Source organism: Phoxinus phoxinus (genome assembly GCF_949152265.1).
Source record: "Phoxinus phoxinus genome assembly, chromosome: 23".
Taxonomy (NCBI): domain Eukaryota; kingdom Metazoa; phylum Chordata; class Actinopteri; order Cypriniformes; family Leuciscidae; genus Phoxinus; species Phoxinus phoxinus.
Genome location: NC_136898.1, coordinates 6906626 through 6932328, shown reverse-complemented (window position 1 = coordinate 6932328; position 25703 = coordinate 6906626). Strand labels below are relative to the sequence as shown.

General features: G+C 38.6%; 2 protein-coding genes across 2 annotated transcripts in view; one reads left to right on the top strand and one right to left on the bottom strand.

The window, feature by feature from the left end:
- Positions 1-2870: 2870 nt before the first annotated feature.
- On the bottom strand, positions 2871-9180 carry smtlb (somatolactin beta; the record flags this gene model as incomplete). Its single annotated transcript, XM_079599058.1, has 5 exons — positions 2871-3065; positions 3163-3342; positions 3433-3540; positions 3676-3860; positions 9099-9180. 5 exons carry the CDS (start codon positions 9178-9180, stop codon positions 2871-2873), a joined length of 750 nt encoding a protein of 249 aa, XP_079455184.1.
- smfn (small fragment nuclease) overlaps positions 9130-25703 on the top strand; it is a 200105-nt gene continuing 183531 nt past the window's right edge. Inside the window, exon 1 of the mRNA XM_079598960.1 lies at positions 9130-9136. The gene's annotated coding sequence lies outside the window, so the exon portion shown is untranslated. The remainder of the gene's footprint in view (positions 9137-25703) is intronic.

Sequence of the window (25703 nt, the reverse complement as noted above, 5' to 3'; positions counted from 1 at the left end):
AACAGAATCACTGGAGAACAGTTTGTGAAACTTCTTTAGAATACGGTTTTTAAGTGCTCTTTGATTGCAGACATTGACAAGAGACGCCTGCTGAGTGTTCATTGGAGGATTAGAGCTGAAGCCAAATTGTACATAGTACAAGAAACATAGTAGTGAGTGGAACCAAGTTCCCCCCCTGCCTCAACATATTTTACTAAATTATTAATATTATAATATTATTAATGTAAAAGCATTCAAATAATTCATGACCAGAGAGAGTCCTTAATGTCAAAACATTCGAGAATAGATGCGATTTGAGAATGAATGTGATTTTTCTAATTGCATTGTAAACATTTTGCTGTGAAGATTAAAAATGTACTGACCTATAAAAATAAGTATTCACTCTGAATTGAGCAGCTTTTAAGGTCATAACATTTTAGAGAGGGTGGAAAGGTTTGACTCTGCATGAATGTCATACATTTTTATCTCTATTCACTTATATGGGTGAGTAATTTCAACATTACATAAACAGTAAACATTTTTTTAATTAAATGTTGAAGTGTTTTATCCCTGTAAACTATTGTCAATGAATTTGCAATTTCTGCCTTCCAGAGTTTTGAAAATCTGACCTAAACTACTGGTGGGTCATCCGGAGAGTGTAAGTAATGTCTGACAAAATACACATGCTATAATTCTTTACATAAATATGCACATGGCAAAAAATAGCATAACAAACCATCAGATAATAATACGTGCTAAAACATGGGTAACATATTTGGTCAGAATATGCTAGCACTGTATTCAAGGAGGCAAAAACATGGCAATTTTTTTTGCTCTGGGTTATCGTCGTTTTAAACCCCTCTTTAATCCCCGGGTATAGGAATGTTTCACACTTGTAATTTACAAGTGTATTTTTTTGACATCATAGGTATGTCCAGCCCGATCTCATGAAAGTGCGTATCTATACCACAAATGTTATTTCTCGTAGGCCAAAACGCGGAAGCGAGTTAGCAGTTTAGCACTTCCGGTTCCATCGTCCCGTTTTGAAAAAGGTGTTTGCTAACAAGTGGCTAAATGGGACTACAGAGGCTGTCGAGGAGTAAACGTCATCACGCCAAAAAGGTAAACTCAGTCCACTTTTACAGCATTGTTATCGTTATGTGCTCTTACAAACCATTTTAACTCAAACGTTCTGGGAAAATGTTTTTAGACAAAAACTGAAAGAGTTGTCGGAAGCCTATTAGTGATGGTGTACTTCGTTTATAGCCTACCTTTAGCTTTTTACTGCTGGTGACTGCATCTAGGCTTCAAAATTCATAAAAGTTGTGTTCATCTGTGATAATCATCTTGATGGGCAAAAAGTGCATTTATCATAAACTTATTTTGATCACAGAGCTTGTATTTAGTGATGATCCAAAAGCCTTTGGGAAAATCCTATTGGGTTTTTGTCGAGGGAACCAGCATGATGCCAACTGCCGGTTGGCCAATAAAGAGACGTCGTACCTGCACCACTCTATACTTAGGCTATAAAGGAACTACGCCACAGTCACATGACTTCAACATCACAATCACTAATGCTGCGTTCACGCCATGTTGTAATTACCGCAGTCTCAAGATGACACCACGTGACGTTATATTCAGAGCTGTCCTTGGACTGGGAATTTTGCATTTCTATGGCAACACTATCAACGCCTAAATGAATCTACAGAAGTCACGTCGTTCAAGTAGGAGCTCTTAAACAATTCACTCCTTTTAAGCTGTAATTACGAGCTCTGAGGGTGTGAATATATGTTTTACAAGTTGAAATCACTCTATTGTGGTAAAAACGACATGCTGTGAACACACCTTAAGCTTCCGACAACTCTCTCAGTCTTTGTTTAAAAAACATTTTCCCTGAAAGTTATTTCAAACATTTAACCAAAAACCAGTTCTGTCATCCTGAGGTCAATGGGAAGTGCTAAAATGCCAACTCGTTTCCAGGTTTTAGCCTACAAAAGTACATCCCTGCACCTCTCTATTTGTCTCCATGGCATCGGAGCAACACACCAACTCTCTTTCGCCTCCAAATGCTCTGTAAACAAAATGGAGCTTTTTGTAATTCACTTTTTTTCTCATTTCTTAGCACTGTTCGCAGAGATACTTGGTTGCCATGTCTCTATGCCAATGTATCACTATAACTGCGACAGTGAACCGCTTTTTTTACCCTTCCTTCACGGCATCAACACCTCTCCTCTTAAATTTACTGTGTCCGTGAATTAAAGAGTGTGTAAGATCTGGGCTCAAGATAGACGTCTAATTTTCTCCTCGTTGAGTGATAATTGCGCACTAACTTTGATGTTCTCATTAGACTTTGAGGTAAGAATCGTGAAGTGTTTCAGTGTAATTTCCAAATATCCTCCTTTTGCTTTAATGATACAAAGAAAGAGCGAGATTGAACAAAACCTGATGATCCATGTTGTCCACAGTGATTTGAGAATGATCAAATACATCTTATCTTTTGTTCAAATATTATGTGACTCAGTTTTACACCACAATTTCTTTCTTTTAAATCTTTCAAAATCCTAAAATTATATACATTTTGGTTTAAATGGAAATAATCCAGATTTTTTTAATGTGATCTCAGACAGCAATTCACCATTTCTCACGGTACTGTATGTGTATGAAAGTGATCTGATTCAATATTTCTCTTAATAAGCATTTTAATTTAGAAAATAACATTTTACAAACCTTAAGTCAACCATATCTGACATTAGAGACAAAAACACAATCTCCAAGTAAGCATGTAAACATTTTTGGTTTAATTCAAATTTGTGCAAATGCAAAACCAACTTTGGCTAAAAACGCTTAAAATAATCTGGCAGAAGTGTGTGTGTGTGTGTGTGTGTATTAGTTTAGAAAAAGGAGCAATTCTCTTTATCAATCTGGCGGCACTTCAGGAGTTTGAGGAAAGTCTCTATCTTGTGCGCATCTTTCCTGAAGCAGTAGAGCACACTATATCCTCTTCTCAAAGACTCAATATCAGAAGAGACGATGTGATCGGATGTCTCTTCAGAAACCTCCAACAGCAATCCACCTTTACCCAGTATCTGACAGCGAGAAAGAGAGACAGATTGATTTCCAAACATGTTTCCAGATGAAGGAAAAAAAAGTTTGGTCTAATAACTTTCGAAACTTCATATTTACCTGTCTAACAAGAACCAGAACCCCCTGCTCCAGACTCGTTAGTTTGGTAGACATCCATTTGCTCCTGTTAAGCAGGGCACTTGAGGTGTTCTCATAATTCTCTAGAGACACCTGCAGATCTGCCAGTGGATCAGTCCAGAACTGGATCAGAATCAGGACTGAGTGAAGGATCCATTTATCCTGGACGGGAAAACAAAAAAGACACGTTTATCTAGGGAGAATGTTACTATGTTACAGTGAATTTCATCAGATGCCATTTGAGGAACTCACCGAAATCTGTTGTATTTCAGTTTTAGACATCGACACTGTTTTTGGAGCACACATGGTCCCACTGGGAACATGCAGATTCGCACCTCCGAATGAATCGAGCATCTCGTCCTAAAAATATTTCGGAATTATTCAGTAAAGTTGACTGTTTACATATTCTCATCTTTAGTGAGACTGAAGTCATTGCAAACTCCAAGAAGCAGCTTTTTATAAGCATATCTTTAGGTTCATCTCTCTGTTACTCACAAACAGCAACTTGGACTCCTCTGAGACGCGGTAAATGAGCTCTGCATGTTGAACGGCTCGGTCCAGAAGCTTCTCCAGTGAGATGGTACAGGACGTTCCTCCATTATCTGGATCTGGACAGTCCACAGCGGATGCGATCACGGCCTGCACTGAGCAGAGCACAAACGCCACACAAACCTGGAGAACTTCAGCACAGATAGGGGACAAAAGGAGAGAGATGCGTCATGTTCACATTGGTTTTATTGCAATATTTTATTGCAAAGCACCTATTATTCGTTAGTGAGAATATTTAGTATAGACAATTCCTTATTTATAAGCTTTTCTGACTAAAATAAAATAAGCAAGATAAACTTCAGTTAGTCATAAATAAATAATATTATTATAAATAACTTAGTTTGAGCTATTATCTTTTCCAATTCAGCCAGATGCAAGGACCCTGTACCTGTAGTTTTCTTCATTATTGTGGAACAAAAGTCTTGTTGGACTCTCTGGTTGTGGTTCTGTCATTTATCTATGCCTTATATACTCTACTGCCTTTATGAATTATACAAATGATTGAACAGAACTTGAACGTAAGTGATGGTAAGTTGATATTTGTGACCACATGTCTTTGTTTATATGCATCATCTCTGACTAAAGACAGATGCAGATGCTGTTTCTGAGTGTTTCCTTTACAAATTGTTTTTTGGCTAATGCTTCATTTATATTACATCCTGCCACATTTCACCTGAAACTACGTTTCTAACACGTCTATAAGTATTACACATGTGGTGATCACATCATATTAACTGAGAGACTGTGGTAGATTTATACATTTAAAAGAACTGATAAGAATGTAAATGTGTACCTTGAAATGCAACGCAAGACGCCGGATAAAAACGTCTGCCAAATGCATAAATGAAATTATATAAATGTAAAGTCACCATGAAATCAAAACTCCACTCACATGACATCACAGAAATAGCAAACCACTGGCATCCAATCAAATCCTGATGGCCAAAATCAAATACCGCCCTACATTTTGTTCTCGTTCGGAAAAACTCAGATTTCACTCAGATATCCGTCACATTAGGGAAGAAAAGACTATAACAACTTTAGTTTAATTCCGACTTTAAAAATTAGAATAAAGCAGCATTATTTAAAGGGGTACTTCACCGCTGGGAAATTGGGCTTTTAATAAAAGTTGTCTGCCTATACAGTAGAAAGGTGTCTTTTTAGACTAGAGAAAACGGTTGTCTTCCCTTTTGCCAAATAGGTAGGGAAACTTCACCACCCATAATGCACTTGGCATGTTGCCATCCAAAGCCACTCCCGCCAGTCTGATACAGATAGGCTTACAAGAGTCAAATATAGCTTTGCTTTAGCAGGAAATACCTCTTAGCAAACTTTTAGTCACAATGGCGTTGACTTGCCGAAATTAGTTACTTCAGTTTCCAGTGAAGGATCCAGTGCGTTATGGGCACAGTGGCTAAAGGCAGCAAAGAAGCGTAAATACAGAGAGAACGATGCCATAGACAATCTGAAAAACCTCTTTGTTTGTAGTCAACATTTCAAACTATGACCACAAACACAGTGTTTTAGGCCAAACGGAGGAGGAAAAGAAATAAATGTTTGTCAAGGTAACAGAGAATGAGAAAATATTGTCCATTTACATATACTACCGACATTGTAACAATACAAAGCAGGTTAAACATCGGCGATGTTACACTTTATTTGAAATATCAATATCGTTATAATTCAGTAAGTGCAAAAGGCCTAAAAATAGAAGCCCCTACAGTAAGGGATTTCTGAGAAACGCTGGTGAAAGTGGATTGGACCGAGCACCACATCACACTTGTAGCCAATCAGCAGTAGGGGGCGTGTCCACTCATTAGGGGGGAGGAGAGAGAGTGAGCAAGAGGGAGATTTGAAGAAAGGCTGTAGAAAGAGAGATGGCTGAGAGACATTACAAACGAGAAAAGCTCAGAGGAATATCACTAGAAAAGAAGAGTTATGATCAGACAAGAGCTTTAATATTACAAAAGTTTTCCAGTGCAGGAAGGCCTGAAAACAGATGCCGAGGTTGCGTTGTGGATATTATATATATTTTTTACAATATGTGACCCCCCCCCCCAACTCTCTAGCCTATAAATGACAAGAACAAAAATACAAAATGTATAAATAATTTCACTTCAAATCAATTTTTCATGTTCACATATTTATTTGGAGAGTAGCTAGGATCATTAGTCAGCGGTTCATTATCATAAAAAACATTTTTTTCACCTGACAAACTTTACATGATTCATTTTTATTACCGAAAATACATGAGTTTTAAATAAAATGTTAAATAAATTGATAAATATCATATGTAGATGAACTGATGAGACCAGCAGACACTATTCAACACTCATGACGTGGGAAAGTATGCGGTGTCTTCCTCATTTTATTATTCATAGTTTACCATTTTCATCAGGGTGTCCACTGAAGACACGGTGGAGAGTATTCTTAAGGTCTGTGCAGGGATCAGATGTCAGACTGGTGACGTTAGTCATGTCAAAAGTGTCATCTTTACTTCTTTATGATGTAAGGATGAAACCCAGCTGAAAAGTGTAACAACATGTCTCAAACGCAGCTCAGGTGCTTGCATAAGAAACTAAAACCAGATTTGGTGAGTAAACTACTTAAAATAACAATGCTTTTTTTTCTTGTATGTGATTTTTTTGTGCCCATTTTCACTCTTAAAAGAAAAGGTTATATAGAATTGTCACTATTGAGTGAAGGTGAAGTGTTCTATCAGGTGCTTCATATTTAGACAATTTTAGATTTTTCCATTATGGGATCCTTTAGTTGTAATTAATTAATTTGGTTTTAATTCATTTTTTATTCATAATTTCATTTTTTGAAAATGCAGAACGTTTTCTGTGTTGGTTAACAAATTATTATGTCTATGGAAAGTCCCCATGAAACATGAAACATGTTTGTGTGCACTGCCCGGACAAAAAAAGACAAAAAAAAGATGTTTGGATTTAAATGGGGGCAGTGTGTAATGTACATATAAAATTTTTTTTTTTTTTTTTTTTTTAGCAGATTGGTATGGTGATCTCTACACTCTAAAAAATGCTGGGTTGTTTCAACCCAATTGTGGGTCAAATATGGACAAACCCAGCCGTTGGGTTAAATTTTTAAATTACATTTTTAACCCAACGTTTGGGGTTTGTCCATATTTGACCCAAAATTGGGTTGAAACAACCCAGCATTTTTTAGAGTGTACATTACATACATAGATATGGTTTTGATCTTTTGATCATTTAAAAAAAAAAAAAAATTTATTTACCAGGCAAAAAATATTGAGTTTAATCACTTAGAAATGTTCTATAACAAATCAATAAAAGAAGAAACAATACTACCACCATTTATAGTGAATCTGTTAATTGTCTTCCACTAGATGTCAGTAAAGGTCTGGGAGGCTCTGACAGATGATGGACCCTATTCATCAGTTCCATCACCGAGGGGCTCGGGTTCATTTGTGCAGAGGAGAGATGTCACGATAACAAAGACAGATTGTGAAATGATACACTCTATCAATCAGACGTAGAAAGAAGGAAAACAAATCAACTGCAGTCTAATGAAGAATGAAACGGAGGAAAATGAAAGTGCGAATGGAAATGTGTGATTACCTGTTGTACTCTCGTCTGCACTTGCTCTCTTTTAATTGAGGGAAGGGAATGAGCTTTACAAATTCATTACTTTCAGTACATCTCACAGACACACGCGCTGGATCTATTTGCTATTGATGGGAGTTCATTTGTTTGCCAAATCAAATCAGACTCATTTGTGGTTTGCGCGAGACCTCGGAAACCGAACGTTTTTGATTGGTGGTGGGCATCGGAACAACACAAATGTGGGTTTACATGGCCACTGGGTTTGTGTACATTAGACTACATTCACAAAGCCATTGGGAGATTCTTCCTTTCCTTTGATTTGTGCATCAGATGCTTTAGAAGCATGAATGGGGATAATCTGTTTCCCTCTCGCAGGTTAATCTCTCGTTCGGTTCTCAAATAATTCGCAGGTGAATGAAAGCCACGAGACAGATAATGACGGCAGAACAATTTGAGAGGATAATGTTCTCCTAAAGCCACATCTCCCAAGAAAGGGCCCACGGAAAACTCGACGAGTACCTCTTGAAATAATTGGTCATCTCGAAAGAGTAATCTCACGCCCCCCCCGGCCCGGTTCTCTGCTGGGAGATTTTATAGCTCTGCCATACTTATGAGCTATCTTCCTCTGATCAGTGTTTGCTCGGCGGCGCTGTCAGATAAAGGACTCGCTGGCAAACAGCTTGAAGCTGCGCACTGACATGATCTAGTCGTTTCATTCTCGACTATTGCCAGCGCCACACTGTTCCCATCGAGACCGGTCCCTGACCCTGAACCCTTAAGAGAGCATAGGCACCGGAAATCATTGCCATCTCGTTATTGTCAGGCATATAGCAAACAGAACAAACATGCTCTCCGCTGTCCGATGGCACCGCTGGAAGGCAGCTTCATTGTTTTTGCAGCGACACGGAGGTCATCGCCTGAGGAGACCAAAGGCTTCTGTAGTCGAGTGCTCGGGGTTTCCAGCGAGACTCCATTCTCTCTGAAAATCACACGGCTTCTCGCTGAATGAACCCTGCTGGTCTACAGCCAGCTGGCTAATAGAGAACTTTATTCATTCAAATGTGTGACTTATAATTAAATCATGAGCACAAGTATGGATTCAAAGCGCCGCACTCTTGTGAGGATGGAAATAAACAGCTGTAAATTCTGCTCTCGTCGGCCCTCCAGGAGCCCATGTGAAGGAAACGGTTAAATATTCACCGCGCACCTGATAGCACAAAAGCCACATAGAGAAATATCCATTAATTATCCCAATTCATCAAGTTAATAGGCTGTGTTTGAATAATAGTCTGAGTATAAAAAAAGAGCAATGGTTTTACCTCATTAGCCTCTTTAATACTCTCTTGCAGAAAGAGAACATCAGCACGCAGAAACCATCATTACACGCGTGCACACACGCGTTTATGACGGGATATGTTTTTTTTCCCGCTGTCTATGCAATTATTGCATTAAAAATACAGCCAAAGATCAAGAACATTGAGATCAAGAGATGGAATGCTGTCGTTTTCTCTACGCTGGGTGAACTGTTTAGAACACGCTTGTAACATTTCGTTTCTTTCTTCATCTGTGACTGATCATCCGTGGCTTTTTTTCTTGCTCTCTCATCTCATTTCTAACTGTGCTTTTAAATGCAAAAACTAGAAACTCTGAACTGTTTGAGTGGACAGAACAGAAAAGAAAAAAGTAGCCTAGGGACTAATCTGAGAGAAGCTTCCAGAGTAAAAAAAAAAAAAAAAGTTGATTAAAATGTCTTTCAATAACAACACATTTGAGAAATCTCACCTGTACCCCTGAGTGCTTGTGCCCTGCGTGTTTCAGCAGATGTAATAATTGGTTTTGTTCCAGAAAAGCTCTTCACTGCCATGCTTAAAATAATACTCAGGTTTTTTTGGCCGGTTAGAATAGAAGAGAAAATGGCAGAAGAACAATTCTGGCATTCATGGATACGTTGAACGCATGCATGCATCGAAATCTCCCAATATTGCTCTTGAACGCAAAATCTAAATTCTAAAAAGACACAACCAAAGTGAACTCATCGCCTTAGAGTTTCTGTATTGTCTAAAAACTATGGCTGACTACACAGACAGAATATTTGGAATGCAGTTGTGCGTGCATGCAGTGGCTTTATGGATTCAATTTACTTTCCCAAGTCAGTCTCGGCTGTCATCGTGTAGTCTGGGATATCTGGTGTCTCAACACCAAAGGCACGATTAAATCTGTCGATGCTCCACGGGTCCACGTGTTGGGTTTGGATCAAGTTAATCTGAGACGCTTTTGAAAATATTTGCTGTGTTTATTTTCAAGGTTATCATCATGTGCACATCCCTTGTTCCATTAGCATTTGTTTTCATCTGCTGCCCGTCACGTATTAGTGTTTTATCCTCTCCAGCTGGCATCTGAAAAATAAGATCAAGGTAAAGTGGTGTGAACATCATACAACACAATTTGTCTCCCATAATGATAGATTAAATCTTAACAATCAGTTGGCATACTAACATTCACCAGCCTCTAAAAGTGTTTGGACACTTAAGTCACATGAATGTCATGCCGTCTAATCACAAAATATCAAACCGATTGGCGTTAATTTTAAAGGGAACCAATTATGCCCCTTTTTACAAGATTTAATATAAGTCTCAGATGTACCCAGAATGTATCTGTGAAGTTTCAGCTCAAAATAACCCACAAATACACGCTTGAGTGGAAGGAAAAACATGCTTTTTTTTCTGGATGTATCTTTAAATGCAAATGAGCTGCTGCTCTCCTCCCCCTCTACAGAAGTGGGTGGAGCCTATACAGCTCCTCAGATACAAAACATCTCTTTGGTTTTGATTATCATCTCTCACTGGCAGCCAGAAACAAGATCACATTACCCCCCAATCCTACATTCTCTGCACTGGTTACCAGTCCGATATTTTGTATATAAATCTCTCAGCAACCAAACCAAATTAAATTGAAAACCCCCATTATAAACCCCGTTAGGAAAATCTCGAAGGAACCTGCAGCGAATTAGTCTTTCATTCGCAATGTTGTCATTACCATGTGATCTACCAGCATCAGTTGCGTTGCTTCACTGCCATTCACAAGGCAAATTCCAAACGGCATTTTTGCACCCTTGAAGGGCACTTCCACAAGTCCGTTAGTGAAGGGAACATGCAATGGTCACTTTAATGAAGTATTTTAATAATTTATGGTCATGTTTTGGCTTTCGTAGTGAGTAGGGCATAGGGATGCTCACTTCCGATTTGAATTTGTCCACAAATCTTCTCCCATGGCCTCATGGGATAGTAAAGTGTCCATCGTATGCACACTTCTTGCTGGAAGTAGTAGGTCGTCCAGGGACTTTTTACCTACCGGTACTCTTTTATGAGTAGGCTATTGTGAATTCCAACATGCTTATTTTGTCACATACTGTTTTTCGCCTATAGAAGGGAATTATGCGATTTCAGATACAGCCTCAGTGTGAAAAACTTAGTTTTAAAAGACCAACAGTATGTCATTTAAATTTAGAACATTTACACGTTGTGAATGTTAGCGGAACATGTCCAGATTTAAAGACGCTGAAACATGTTACTATGTTGATTCAACATACTTCACACTTGGCGTCTTTTTTGAAGCTGCCAGCATCTGTTTTACATTATAATCCTATGGAGTAAACCGTGTTTTCAAAAAAAGTCCTGAGCGCTTTTTTAAACGCCACCGCCAACGTCTTTTTCTGCAGCTCAGAGCGTTTTTCCAAGTTGAATAAAGTTAAACTTTTCTAAAAAAAAAAAAAAAAAAAAAAAAAACGCCCTACGTCAAGCGCCTTTTTGACAGCTAACCAATGACAAGCGAGACCTGTTGTTTCCATAACGACAAGAATGGCACCATGGCACTTCTCGTAAAGAGTAGGGGTGTAACCCCGGTGCCCTGGCCACGTTCCACCCATTGGGCCTTGCCAATCATGAACTCCCAATAATCCCTATCCATTGAATTGGCTCTATCTCTCTCTCTCCACCTATAGCTGGTGTGTGGTGAGCGCACTGGCACCATTGTACTGTGGCTGCCGTTGCATCATCCAAGTGAATGCTGCACACTGGTGGTGGCTGAGGAGAGAGAAAGCGCTTTGGGTGTGTACATATGAAAAAGCACTATATAAATGCCTCATTCATTCAATCATTCAAGAAAAAATGTCAAAGGTGCCGATAGAAGGACTTGTACTAGTGTCGGAGCACATTGAGTTATACAAAACTCTACCATATACACCATAAAGAGGCTGTGTGGGCACAGATTGGACGGATCATTGGTTGTGCAGGTAAGTGTATCATCAACTACTTGTCGTTAACAATACTATCTCCTGTTTACGTTAGATAACATTAACGTTCGCTCAGCAACCGTTATCCATACCGTAACCAGCTGATAACAGCAGCTGTCAACAATTGTAACCTTATCTACTACCTTTATAGCAACAAAAGACGCCCGGGTGATATTTGGAACCAAACGTTGCCAGTTTTTTTTTAAAAGCACCTGTCACAGTGAGGCTCTGTGACTAGAGACTCTTATTTTGGAGAAGCATCTTATAATCACAGTGGACTGAGAACATGCATACATGCATACTTTTCACACTAACATCTTAACACACTATCTGTTTTGTGCATATTTTAACATCAGTTAACGCGGATATATGTGTGTCACTGATTGTGTATTGTTGCGTGTTGTACCTGTCCTCTCCATGTCCTTTTCTTTGGTTTAACGTTTACGGAGTTATTCATTTCTCTTTGTTGATTTATGTATTGTTAAGAACTCAAACAAGACCGGTAACCATGTTAAATGTTTATTTATTTTAAATTAACCACTTGCATAACAATAAATTGTCATACTTACGTACTGGAACATTTTACTTCACCAAACAGACAAAACCCGGTCACTGTAACTGCCACCATTTTTGAATACCACTTTCCCGCCAATAGTCGGCACAGTTAATTGTTCTCATGTGTGAGGGGGAGATTGGGGTTCTGTTTGATTCTTTGCTAAACATTGTTTAACGGTAATAATTAATTGAGTTTGTTTTGTTTTCAATGTTTATATATTTTGGTATTATTCTAACAGTTTATATCTTTGTTACTGTTAAATCTATTTAGTTTGGTCTTGCTTAAATTGCTTTATTATCTGTAATTATCAAATGGTTTGGTCCAGATAGGAGGGGCTTAGCCTTTTTAAGAAGGCGCCTCAGTGTTGTTAGAGGCTCGTAGAGTGAGTGGTTGGATAAGTTATTGCTCTGTTTTGGGTCAATTTATTGGCGTAGGCAAAGTTTTGTGCAGATAACTTTGAACAGTTTATTTTATTTTTATTTGTTTAGTTTTCTTTTGGGATTTTCACTGTAAATACCAGATGCACTTTTTGGATTAAACACTGAACTTTTGACCTCATCATCACGTCACTTCATTTTTACGCCTCCATCTGCCGGTACATCCAGAGCAGTGGTGCTGCTACTGCTGGTAACATCTGTGAGGCCTCTTTGTGGCAGTTGGCACACCCCTGACTCTGTTACAGCACCCTTGTCTACTTTTTCATGTAAAAGAAAATGCCAAGTGTGAACACGCCCTAAGACGTTAATCAAAAAAGGTTAAAAAGAAGGAACTGAGTTCATCCGTTCAAAAAAAAAAAAAAAAAAGCTTGTGCAGAATTAGTCTGACTTTATGCCCAAATTTTTTTCAAGGCCACTAATAAAATGAAGGAACATTTTTTTTAATGAGGCATACATACGACCTGTCTCAGAACTGTTTTTCTAGCTTAACTCATGCCACACTAACCAGGAGCAGTAAACCCCTTCATCTGGAGACTAAAAAAAACCCAAGTCCATCTGCTCAGTCTTACACCTTTCTTGCTAAAGCACTTTCTCTTTCGCACTCATTTTCTTGAGTTTCCCTTGCCCTGCTAGTTTTGGCAGGTTCTGTGGTTTGCATCTGTTCAGTGCTGCAAACCAGGCTTCTCCGCTTCTCTCATTAGAAAACGCCCCTACTGTGAGTGACGCACAATGAGTCTGTCTTTAGTGATTCACAGCATTTGACGCCAGCTAGCCACAGCACTGCCGATCACGCTATGACTTTATAGTTCTGCACTATAGAACAATAAAATGATTGACAAACAGGAAAGCATGCCAGAAAAGGTCAACCAATTTATTTGGACACTTCATTACTTTTAACAGGGAGGACCTCCAGAATTGTGAGTTATGATACAAAATCTGATTAGATGGGCCACATTTAAACACTTGTTGTGCACATCAACTGAAATCTGTATTAATGCGCTAAGTTGCTTCCTACCATCTTCAGTTGGGTTAATATATTATTTGGCATGAAGGATTGTTTATTTTGATTATTAGTTATAATCAAAAACGTCAGGCCCATTTGATCAAGATGGATGCCATCTGGAACGTCCAGTTAAACTACGGAGCCCCCAAAGGTACATGGTGATGGAAAAAATATGAGATGGGAGGAAAAAATATATTTCCCTGAGAAACTTAATTCCCCCTAAATCCTCAATCACTATTCCTTACGTAAGGCCACTAATACAGGTCACTTGAAGGAGTGAATGAAAACGAGTGAGCGAATTCGGACAGCTGTTGAGTGTACATCGGTTGTAAACTCGTTATTGCGGTGCAATGTGGGATCGAATGAGTGCACTCGATACCGTCCATGGTTTCGGACACCACTACAAATGTCTGTCCCATCAAATAATGCCCTATAGGGTATAGGGGGCGATTTCGGATTCAGCCTTTGTGTTTACAAAAAACCCCAAGAGTTTCTTTGGGAAATCCAAAACATTTGTAAGCGCAACGACCAATGGCGTGAGTAAGGCGGGGTTATCTTTTTTGTTCGACTAATGGCAGAATTATTTTTGTGATTCCATTGGCACATTTCACCCTTATAGTGCATAGTAAAGTGGAACATTATTCAGGATTTTGAGCGCTTTCAGCGTCAACACAACAACAGAAGCCTGCGTCATGGAATCGGCCCGCCGTCTGCCTTTTCGATCACATCTGAGCCTTTCCGAAGGGCTGCAGAGATGGAGCGGCTCTTCAATTCCAACTCCGCTCTCCTCTCAGCTTTCAAGCCGCTCAGCTAATTCCTTCACTAAGCTGCACCTACCCTGAGGAGGCACTGAAGTATTCAATACTCAGTCAATCCATTAGGAACTGAAGCAGCTGCCTCAGCTCCAGCCGAGAAGAGATTCAATTTCCATGGAGCTGAAGAGAAGCCTGAAACCTCTGAATGAATACAATAACAAATTCCATGAAATTAATAATTAAAGACAGAGAAAGACTGCGGGGACCAGGGTGAGTCGATAGGAAGAATAAAACCATATCCCCGTTTCAGATACACACAGAAGCCTGCAGCTCTTAGAAAAACCTGAACGGGGGAAAAGAAAACACTATTTGAAAGCCTAGTGGCATTTTCTGTTCCTCAGGCCTCCCTTCATCTCAATCCGTGCTGTTCCTCTCATTGCCTGTTTGAAATTCAACCTTAAATATAAGAGTTTAGACTCAAATGTCCTTTATTCACCTGTCTGACTGTCAGGAAATGCATGGTTCTGTGCTACATAAAACTTCATTTGTTTTTCTGTCAAATTATCTAGATTTAAAAATGTACATTTTCTATGCAGGGGCATCATGCACCATTTATTTGTTTATTTATTTTTAGGGGGGCACAAGTGCAGTTCTGTGGTCACTAGGGGGCGATAAATCATGACCAAAAAAACAACACTTCTTAAAAACTTAGTAGTGGGACAAAACAAAAACAACTTTTAATTTAGTGCTAAAGTTTTTGTTTATCATGAAAGGAGGTCTTGGTTTAAATCCGGATGCAAAATATGTTGAATATGGGTAAAGTGGGACACTTTTTTGTATTCCTTTTTTTTTTTTTTTTTTTTTCATATTTAGTTATTCAAAATTTTATTTACAATTACCAATGACGTTCAGAAAGTACCTTTTTGACCTGTTTTCACCTTATCACTTTATTTTTAAATATACATACCGGTCAAAAGTTTGAAATAAATAAGGATTTTTTAAATGTTTTTGAAAGAAGTCTTCAAGCAAAAACGTTTTTCAACATACACACATATGATAATAATAAGAACCATTATTAATAGTTGATTAACAATAATATTTGATAATTTAGCACAAAATCAGCATATTAGAATGATTTCTGAAGGATCATGTGACACTGAAGACTATCACAGGAATAAATTAAATTCTATATATAATAAAATAGAAAAAGTTATTTTAAATTGTAATAATATTTCACAATACTAATGTTTATATTGTATTTTTCATCAATTAAATGCAGCCTTGGTGAGCATCAATAAAAATTTTTTTAAAACATAAAAAAAGTCTTATTTATTCTAAACTTTTGACCGGTCGTTTTTATATATTTATGTATATTATATAGAAAATCCATCTGGCTCAGTTGGAATGGGCATGACGTTTCAATCAGTTTTTAAAGAGACTCTTTTAGATTATTAAAAGTGTAAATGGGAGAACATGAAGGTAAGCCACAACCTATTTATAACAGGCTGTTCCAGGTGAATTGCAGAAAAAGTTAAAATCCGCCTCTGTTTGAATGAGACATGGAAAAAGAAGAGAAAAAAAACACAGCGGCATGATCCTGGTACAAAAGCTTGTTGTCTCGGTCTGCTCTCCGGGGTCTACAGACAGGAACGTTTTCTTCAGATGGGAAAGGGGCTTGTTACCCTGCCAGTATACAGCAACAATGTGGGTGTCTCTCTCACACATGGAGGATAGAGTTCCTAATGTGAACGGTAAAAGGACAAGCACAGAGCCAATTAAAGCCGACAATAGAACAATACAGAAAGCCTCAAACTGCTCCAAATAGGCATAGGCCTCAAATTGAAACCCCTTGCCTTTGGTTAAACCAGTGTCATCTTCTTCAAGAAGTTTGAGAAGAGAAGCTTTATGAGAAACTTTTTATTATCATCCAAACAGAGAGGAATCCGATTGGTTGCAACAGATCAATGTGATTATAATTAGAACTGAGGCAACATCCATCAAGAGTTTTATTTTTGTGCCATGAATAATTGTATTTACAAGGTGTGAGCATGTGAACAACATCACAATCCTGTGAACTGAAACAAGTTGGATTTTTTTGGCAGCATGTCAATTTAAGAGTCATGTCAGAAGTTTGTAGCGCTGATCATAATCAATTAATGTTGGAAGTGTGAATGTTGGAAGTTGTGAATGGACGTATTGTTGGTGAAGACAGTTCATTTAACTGGTTTATTAGGTTGCAGGCTTGCCTGACACAACTACTTTTCCAATCATTCTCTGTGACAGCACAAAAATGGTGATCTACACTGATAAACCATCATTCGCACACCTAATGTGCAAACAATAAATTGCCCAATGCATAACTTTATTGGGCACAACTTTCGTTTTACAGTGAAGCTGTGCAAAAAAGTCTTTAGGTTAGTCTAAGACAACAAATGAATACAACTGATATAAGATATAACATTGTTTGGTTTTCTTCAGAACCACAAATTTGCTCAGAACTCATGTTGCGGCAAAACAAATCACACTAAAAGGGTCTGTAACTAGCTAACACTGCTAATGTGTGAATGAATGTCTTCATGAATTATGCCTTTCCTCAGTATGGATTTGATACAGGTTTTCATCATGAAAGGTGAGAGTCTTTCTGTCAGGACCACTATCGTCAAATACGATTGACAATTATCATGCAGTTTGGATTGGCGGTATAGTTCTGTTCTGGGCGAGAACTCCCTGCGCTTCATGCAGCCTATAAGAGCAGGGAGAGCAGCAATTACCCCCTTGGGGTAAACAGAACAGAACCAACATGAATGTATTGCAGATATCATTAATTCAATATTTTAATGTAAAGATAAATTAGTCTGATTCAAAGGGGAATCAGAATTCCAAATCCTGACTGACGAGAGGAGCTGGGGATGGAGGAGGGTAATTTGCTCCTGAGAAACGCGATAGCAGCTGATATTACTGAAGAGCTTATATATGGATGCTGTGATATGCGTTGTATTCCTATAGGTAGACGTGGATCAGCTGAGAGTCAGCTGATGCGAGCTTGACTAATTGCCAGAACTGACGCTACGCTTGATTTTTAACATTTTAAAGACATAAATTAACATAACATTTGCTAGCTTTATACACTATACTGTTTTGGGTCTTTTTCAAAATTTTTGTAAAAAGGTATTTTATTGCACACCAAGTCTGCATTTATTTCATAAAAAAATACAGGTCAAGTCAGTAATATTGTGAAATATTATCTGTATTATCTGTTATTATCTGTTTTCTATTTTAATATATTTTAAAATGTAATTTATTATAGTGATGCAAAGTTGAATTTTCAGTTTTTAATTTTAGTGGGTTTTTTCAGGAGTCTTTGAATAAAATGACTAGAACTTTAAAAAAATATACTTTTTATATATTATAAATGTATTTACCCCCACTTTTGATTGATTTATTTTTGTAAAATAAAAGTATTAAAAAAAATCTGAACAGACGTATTATATTAGAAAGTACTTAGAATAGTGACAGGATATATGCTATCTATATGCTAAAAATAGGTTTAGCCTGTCCATAGTTACATTAATAACACCAGAAAATGACAATCAGATGAAATGAGAAAAAAAAAAAACATGTACTGCAGATAAAAAAAGCCAAACTTTAGAAGCTTGATTTGAAGTTGTAAGCCTGTCCTCTTTTAGAACATGTTGATTTATTCATGTATGTTTTGCACCAGGCCCGAAGCTGCAGGGAAAAGAGGTCACTGTCAGCCCTTCCTCCCATCCCGAGCCCCGCGCAAACCCCAAAAACACGCTCACGTACGCCGGCGAGCTGCCCGTCTCCACGGATCTCTCCAGATGCACGTCACAGGGATCAAAGGCTAGCCCTTGTCACCACGCCGTGGCTCATGACAGTCGTCACGGAGAAGAAGAATTCAGGGGACGAAGCCAGCCAGGGAAAAGGGCACCGGCACATATGTGTGTGCTTCTTTTTAGCACACAAACTCCATGTTCTCTCCTCCCCACCTGCATTTGCCCCAGGCACAGAGGCTTACAAAAACTCACCTCCCCTTCCAGCTCACATGATAAATATGAGAGGTTTGAAAACCCCGATCAGGGAGTGACAAACAGGATTACATGCTGTTTGCACCTGGTTGTCATAATTAGAGCACTGATGACAGGGGAGGACTTAATTGAGATGAAGATCACACAGAGGCGGGTGCGATGCACATGAGCGCTTAACCGCTGTTTAGAGTGATAATTACTCCCTCGGTCACCTTAAATATTATTACCAAGCTTTTCGACTGTACAGGCCCGAAACTTACTTTACACAAGGACGTAACAACAAATGCTGCCAGGTGCATGTGCTTGAATTTATGTCTTACTGAGTTCTGATATCTACCACAAGGAGTGCTATTGTAAACTACTCCTGTCAGTTTCTCTCAGCTATCGGGGCTGTTTCTCAATATGTGTTCTTGTCTGTAGCCTACTTGTGTTCTTGTGCACGTGTGAATCGTCATCAACCGCTGCCCAAGTACTGTTCAAATTCAGAGTTTACATTTAGCCAAGTACAGTTCAACTCATAGATATACATAATAAAGGCTAGATGTCTCGTCCGTGCTGCTGGCCAATGGAGGTCGACGTCCGCACCTGGCGTCCATCTTGTCACAGTCAGCTCGCTCACTCGTAACATTGTGTTTTAATGGTGCATGTACTTTAAAAAAAAACATAACTTGCTGAATTTTCTACCGATTTTCAAACGGGTTGGTTTGTTATAAACGTCAGATATGTAGTTATGACACTGCTTACTTATGAATAATTATAATATTATATATTTCAACATGTTCAAGCATCCATAATTATAGCCACGTTAATAAAGTTTGTAAGAAACCAAACCGTTTGTAAATCCGTCAAGATTTCAGCGAGATAAGAGTATTTGTGTTCGTGCTGATCACTCACCTTACATCAGGTACCCCAGAGCCCGCCAGAAAGCTTGCCTGTGACAAGATGGCCACCGGGTGATGACGTTAGAGACTCCGCCGTAAGACATCTAGCCTTTATTATGTGTATCTATGGTTCAAATCACCAGATGTGTTCTTGATCCGCCCCTTTTATCGAGGAGGCATCGAGAGGTGACTTGTGCGGATTTGAGAAAGCCAGGTATCCCAGAATGCATCTCGCACCAACCAGCAAGCGTCAATAGCGGAGGAGAAAACCTGCATAATTAAAAAAAATATTCTGTTGTTGTATCACGAAATGTAGTTTTAAGAGTTTTTCAGGCAAGAAAGTAGTTGTTTAAAGCTCAAATATGTGGTTTATTCATAAAGATAGCACCTATTTGAAAATTTGATTGACGTTTTTTGGAGTGCTCAGCACTCATTAACCCGGAACAGGCTTACCTCGTCTAGTCCTTCTGACGTTTGCCGCTGGCTCTGATGTCTCTGGTTAAACATGAGATATAATTAATCTCATATAGATCTAACGGGCGAACTTTGGTCTCATGAATCTATAATTTGTAATAATTTTGTTTTTGAGGTGTACTCGAATATGTTTTTATGCTTGATTGTAAAAAAAAAACGCATTATTTTTCATATCAGACAACAACATAGTCGGCCAGATCCAGCCCACAACTGGTACTCGTTGAATCCACATGTACCAAAAGTGGCCCGATGACTGCTGGGCTGACATGTTGCTGTCTGGTACGTCTTTTTACATTCTTACAGCTCCTCTATCCCCAGTCTGGTCGAATGCACTGTTTTTGATGAAGCCACTCCTTCCGAAATACGAAATGTGCTGAAATTGGTTAGCTGGCCCAGTGTGCTTTGATTGACACCGTTTGTCGCGTTCGGGAAATGTCCCGCCCCTTCAAAACAGCCAGCTCTACTCACTCAGATGTAAATAGCCTATAAAGGATGGCGTCAATTTACAACCAATTCATCCCTGATTTAGACTTAATAATAATAATAAAGGTAATAAGTGACGTAACAATTGAGTGTTCCCGGCAGAACTTACACTAAAGCTTTCATTCTTGAATACGGGATTCTGTTAAATAAAATATCTTCCTTTGGAGTGATCGTCTTTGAACCTCTCTCACTGTACAACGTACAGTAGGACCTTTGTTTAGGAGCCCCGATCACAGAAATCGCCACGATTGGTCATATTTTGACTAGGACAGTCCAAAATCGTACAATGTGTACCAGGCATAAGAGTTTTACTATAGTCGTATTGGAATTGGTCACTTGCAATGGAGTCATTTTCGCTGTAAGGTATCTACTTTTACTCAAGTATGGTTTTCAGGTACTCTTTACTCCTTTGTTGACTTTCATTTTATGGACATTCTTCAAAATACCTTCATTTTATGTTCCACAGAAGAAAGAATACCGTTTTAGAACGACATGAGGTTGAGTAAATGATGACAGAATTTTATTTTTGGGTGAACTATCCCTTTAAAGACATGTAACTCTATTGACCCCTACTGAGATTTGTTACACCAACGCAAGTGTGTACACCGGGCTATTCATGTGTTTCTTGCCTAATACACATAAAAAGTGTTTCGAAACAGTTCTAAGAAAGCATAAGTTATAAACATAAAGACATCACCATGATATTCTCTCTGAAATTCTAATGCCGTGTTGATGTTTAACTCCAAACCTTTGTGTTTACTTTGCAGAGTTCCTCACAGTTTCTCTCTCATTGACGCGCGGCAATACGATCTTTCCCACAAAATGCCAAACCACATCAATATTGAACAGATCTGTGAGTCGGGTAAATTATGTAGATTATGTTTTAAAAGGCTGGGAACACTTCTCACATCAATGCTGGATGAGCCGCTCCACCTGGGCGCATTTTGATGTGAATGCGGAAGGGAGCGCTTCCATTAGCTGCGTTCATATTATTGATACACACCTTTTGAAGAGAGAGCACGGGAACAGAGGCTTTTCAGCGACTGTTTTTTATACGAAGGAGCTGCTGTTTGTACTGAGGAAAGGCTTTTGTTCCCGAGCTACACAGGTTTGCACCCCACAGTCAGAAACACAGTTGAAGAAATTGAACAGAAAGTCATATTTTACTAACACAACACCTAGTTTGCAACAACTTGATAAAAATAACATTAAATAAAAGACATTTGCAAGCAATCTCTGCGTCTGGGTTCTAAAGCAGCTCCTGGCAAGATATTTTCTTTAACAAAGCGCATTTTCTCAGACTACCTGTCTTTTATGTTATATGTTGGAGCCATGTGCACCCAGTATTTATTTGCTCTATATTGTGAGAGAACTTTGTAAAGATCTCACATTGACATTTAGCTGCTCATCTCCATTTCAGGAATTAATGCTGCAGTCATAAACCCTGTAAATATAGGCTATAGGTGGTTAGACCTAGCCTGGTTTGCAAAGGATGATCTATGTGCTTTAAAAGGGGTGCAATGAGGCTGAATGACCTTTTTCCGATATTGAAGTGGGAAATATACGTTTTATTGAAAAGTTATGGAATTTGTCTGAAAAAAAATTATCAAAATTGTCTGTCTTGATTAAAAAGTGTTAAAAAAATATAGTGCAGAGCAAAATGTGTAACATTCAACAATATTATTGATCTGATTGCATTGACACCATTGTATTTCTACATACTTGATCAAATCACCTGACAATCAATCTTTTGTCATTGCATTCCCTGACCTTATGGATCTGAAAAATGTTGCTGTTTGGTAACAATGAGGTGGTGAAAGTGGTGGTGCGTTTTTTTTTTTTTTTTTGCTGCTATATGTTTTGGGAAAATCAAATCAAAGGTGTCTTTTACCTCGGGAACCTTTAGCCCCTTCTACTCTATACCCTTGATCAAAGCACTTAACCCTAGGTTACCGCCACTCAGACTATAGAGTGTAGGCTACGTCACTAGCAATTTCCACTGACCGTGGTTGTGCGTGAATCCATTCTTAAAATCTCAATTCTATTCTTCTCTCTATGTGAATGCTCCTGTCTGCTACACACTGCAATCCTGCAAACATATTAAGAGGCAAAGATAATAAATTTAAGAAGCTAGAACATTTTCATTTTTATATTTATATTTAATGGCATCACTTACAAGAGGGTTGGGAACAAAGTCATCAGCTATTAATTTCTTCTCAGGTTTCAGTGGCCTTTATAGTGGGTTTCTTTTTTTGCTGTAGGGAGAAACGATCTAATTCATACAATTTGCTGAGGCTAAATTTAGAGAGTAATTGCTAGTGAAGGTGCTTTCATCAAAAGCCACAGGTGGTTGTTTATTTCTCCCCAGATGCCTGCAGCTTTCTCAGAAAAAGCTTTTTGAGTAAGTTCAGATCAAAGACAACAACTTTAGGTTCTTGTCAGAAAATGGTCCGCTGTGTTCGGTTCGGCTTTTAGGTTCTTGTCAGACAATGGTCCGCTGTGTTCGGTTCGACAGGAATGTTTGAGGATAGTATTGCTTACGTTGCGGCTGAAGGTTGGCTAGATGATGTTGTGTGCCTAATTTGCTTTCAATCATCGCACTATTGTGGCCTTATCCTGCTACTGATGTGCTTCCAGCTCTGCCTGTTTCATTTACGACTATGAATAAATGAGCAAAAAGCAAAAATTATGACATGTAATCTTCTGGCATTTTGGCAGTGCCATTTATATTTGCACTTCTGTGTTTTGAAAATGGGATTTCTTTCAGGGAGAAAATAGCATTTCTTTCTGATGCAAAAATGTCACACGGAGAAATCCAATGAATTGAGAATCATATCTTCATCATATATTCTGTCTCGAGTCATTTTGAGTTAACCGGCGTATTCTGTCGAACATCCCCGAATTCAGCTAGTGCGCGCACGTATTCAGCGCGGGACGCGAATATCACAGCGCTCACCACAATACTTCTGAGAAAATGATTTGTTTAGTTTCAAATGAGACGCTCACAATTTGCATGATACTATTTCAAGCTCCATTGAAACTGAACCTTTGGTGCACTCGCGGTGTCTGATAGGAAAATAGTGTATCGGGTCTTGTCATTTTTCATCAAGCCTTGAGATTTTTTGATCTTTTATGAGAACGCACTGTCAGGAACAGTTTACATGACAAGAAGGTTTGAAAACACATCAATCATTCCGATGATAAACATGGCTCATGTCATCTCCTCTTCCTGTCTGCTCTCTCCATTTATCCCACTTGTGAACGTGTCCTTATTATGTCACGTCCAATTAGTGAAACGCCTTTAGAAAATGGAGACCTCTTGATTGGCGACAGAGAAGAAGAGCTTTGGCAAACGCCGGGAATGTTGTGTATGGATTCTGACACTGTGCTCCATTGAATATAAATATATATTTTTACAAAGCAAATGCTCATAAAATGTGTAAAATATCCTTCTAAACTGTTATTAATTCAAGCCAGCCCAATGTAAACACACTTGAATTAGCCTATAGTGGGGGAATATAGCCTATTTTTTTTATTCCAAATCAGCTATGAGTGTAAAAAGATAGAGGAGCACTCTGAAAATACGCATCAGTGACAATGTTATGAAATTGAGGATGACACCTCTAAAATTACCCAAACCTTTTCAGTCTGACAGCTGTAGCAGACTGGCACTTTAAAATGAACAGCTCCTGTTTTCAAAACCCAACAGCGGCTCTATCAGCACGGCCACGGATAGTTTCGCAGAGGGCCGGCTCTAATCGTAAAGGTTCAGTGTTTTTGGCAGGAGAAGGCAGGTTCCAGATAAGGCGAGGATTTATGCACAGACAAGATTAGAAATACGCGCGGCTCTGTCACAGCACACTTCCTCCATGCAATGCAGTGATACTGAAACTAATCTCGCGGCAAACATATTGGAGATCCTGTAACACAAACCTAGATGGGAAGGAATGGCCTAATCTATCTGCATTCGCGCCATCGGACTCCACAAAGGACGACGTTTGCCGCGGCTGCAGGCTGAGACGCTTTGCAGATGTGGCCCGTGAATGAACCTTTTAAAAGAGGAATGAGGCTCAGTCCGGTTCTATAGAGATATGAGTGTAGATCAATATCTCCTGCTCACAGTGCTCAGCCAATAGCAGCTCTCATAGGCCTACTATTTAAAAAAAAGGACAGGTACTAACCCAGAGGAAAGGGGTATTGCTGTAGCTCAGGAGACTTAATGGAGAGGTTTCATTGAAGTTCTACAATTATTTATGAGAAAAAATAGGAGAAAATTATTGACATTAATAATTGATCACCCAGGTCATTTGTGCTCAAATATTTTTTTAAAGAAAAGTACTGTGTGCTCATTTGAAGATATTCATATCAATGACATTTTTAAGCAAATTAAGACGTTTCTTGACCTGAAATATTTCACATTGATTACCACTCTGAAAATGAACAATAACAATAAACGTCTTTTTAAAATATCAGGTTACATTGCATCTAGAAGGTATATGGTTATATATTTTTCTTTCATTTTGGTTGGTCTGTATGAAGCTGTGTGTGTTTAATAACTCCACTCTGCTTAATTATACCACTTTGCTCTAAAATATTTAACAACATCGGTTTAAGGGCTCATTAACAAATTGGTCAATTCAGCATCAGTTAAAGAGGTCCATCTGTTTTACTGAAGGCCCCATGTGGGCCACTCTGAGATTCACAGCAGAAAATAAATGCTGTTTTTAAAATCCAAATATTATTGGTTAAAGAGACATTTTCACGAGCCATCGCCATGTCACGTGTGATTCCAATAAAAATAAAATTTCAGATAAATATTGAGGGACATTCGCCGCTGAAAGGTGTGCCTAATCTTCTAAATGACACTGTAAAAATGAAAGCTGATTCTTTGGTGTGCATCCCTCCATCTGGAAACCCATCTGTACCTCCTGTTTTATGGATCTGATTCTCACTGTATCCAAAACTCACATGAAGGTTAATGACTGGACAAACTGTAGCATGCTAAGGTCATGCATTAACCGCAAACAGGGTCAGGAAGGGTAACCAGAGCTGTTAGCATATGGGTAAATATTGAATATGAAATAGGATAAGCTTAGGGATGGATCTAGAGACAATGCTTAATGTGACCGTACAAGCTAAAGACTATCCGCTGGGATTATTTATTTATTTGTTATCTATTCTAGGGAAAAGCTATTCTGTGACATGAAGCAATTAACACTGTAATAAGATAACGTCTTTGTGAGGGAACGCTTGATTCAAAGCAATTTAGAAAGGCTTTGCTATGGTCGTATCGTTAGAGATCCCTCATAATACATTTTAAAAAGATACTGTCAAAAAGATATAGTGTCAATGATGCTATACTTGACACAAAATAAGAGGTATGATAAGAAAAAGATTGATTACCCCATGCTTTAGGAACTTTTGATATTGCGTGAAGTCCTAGGGTGGAAAAGAACCA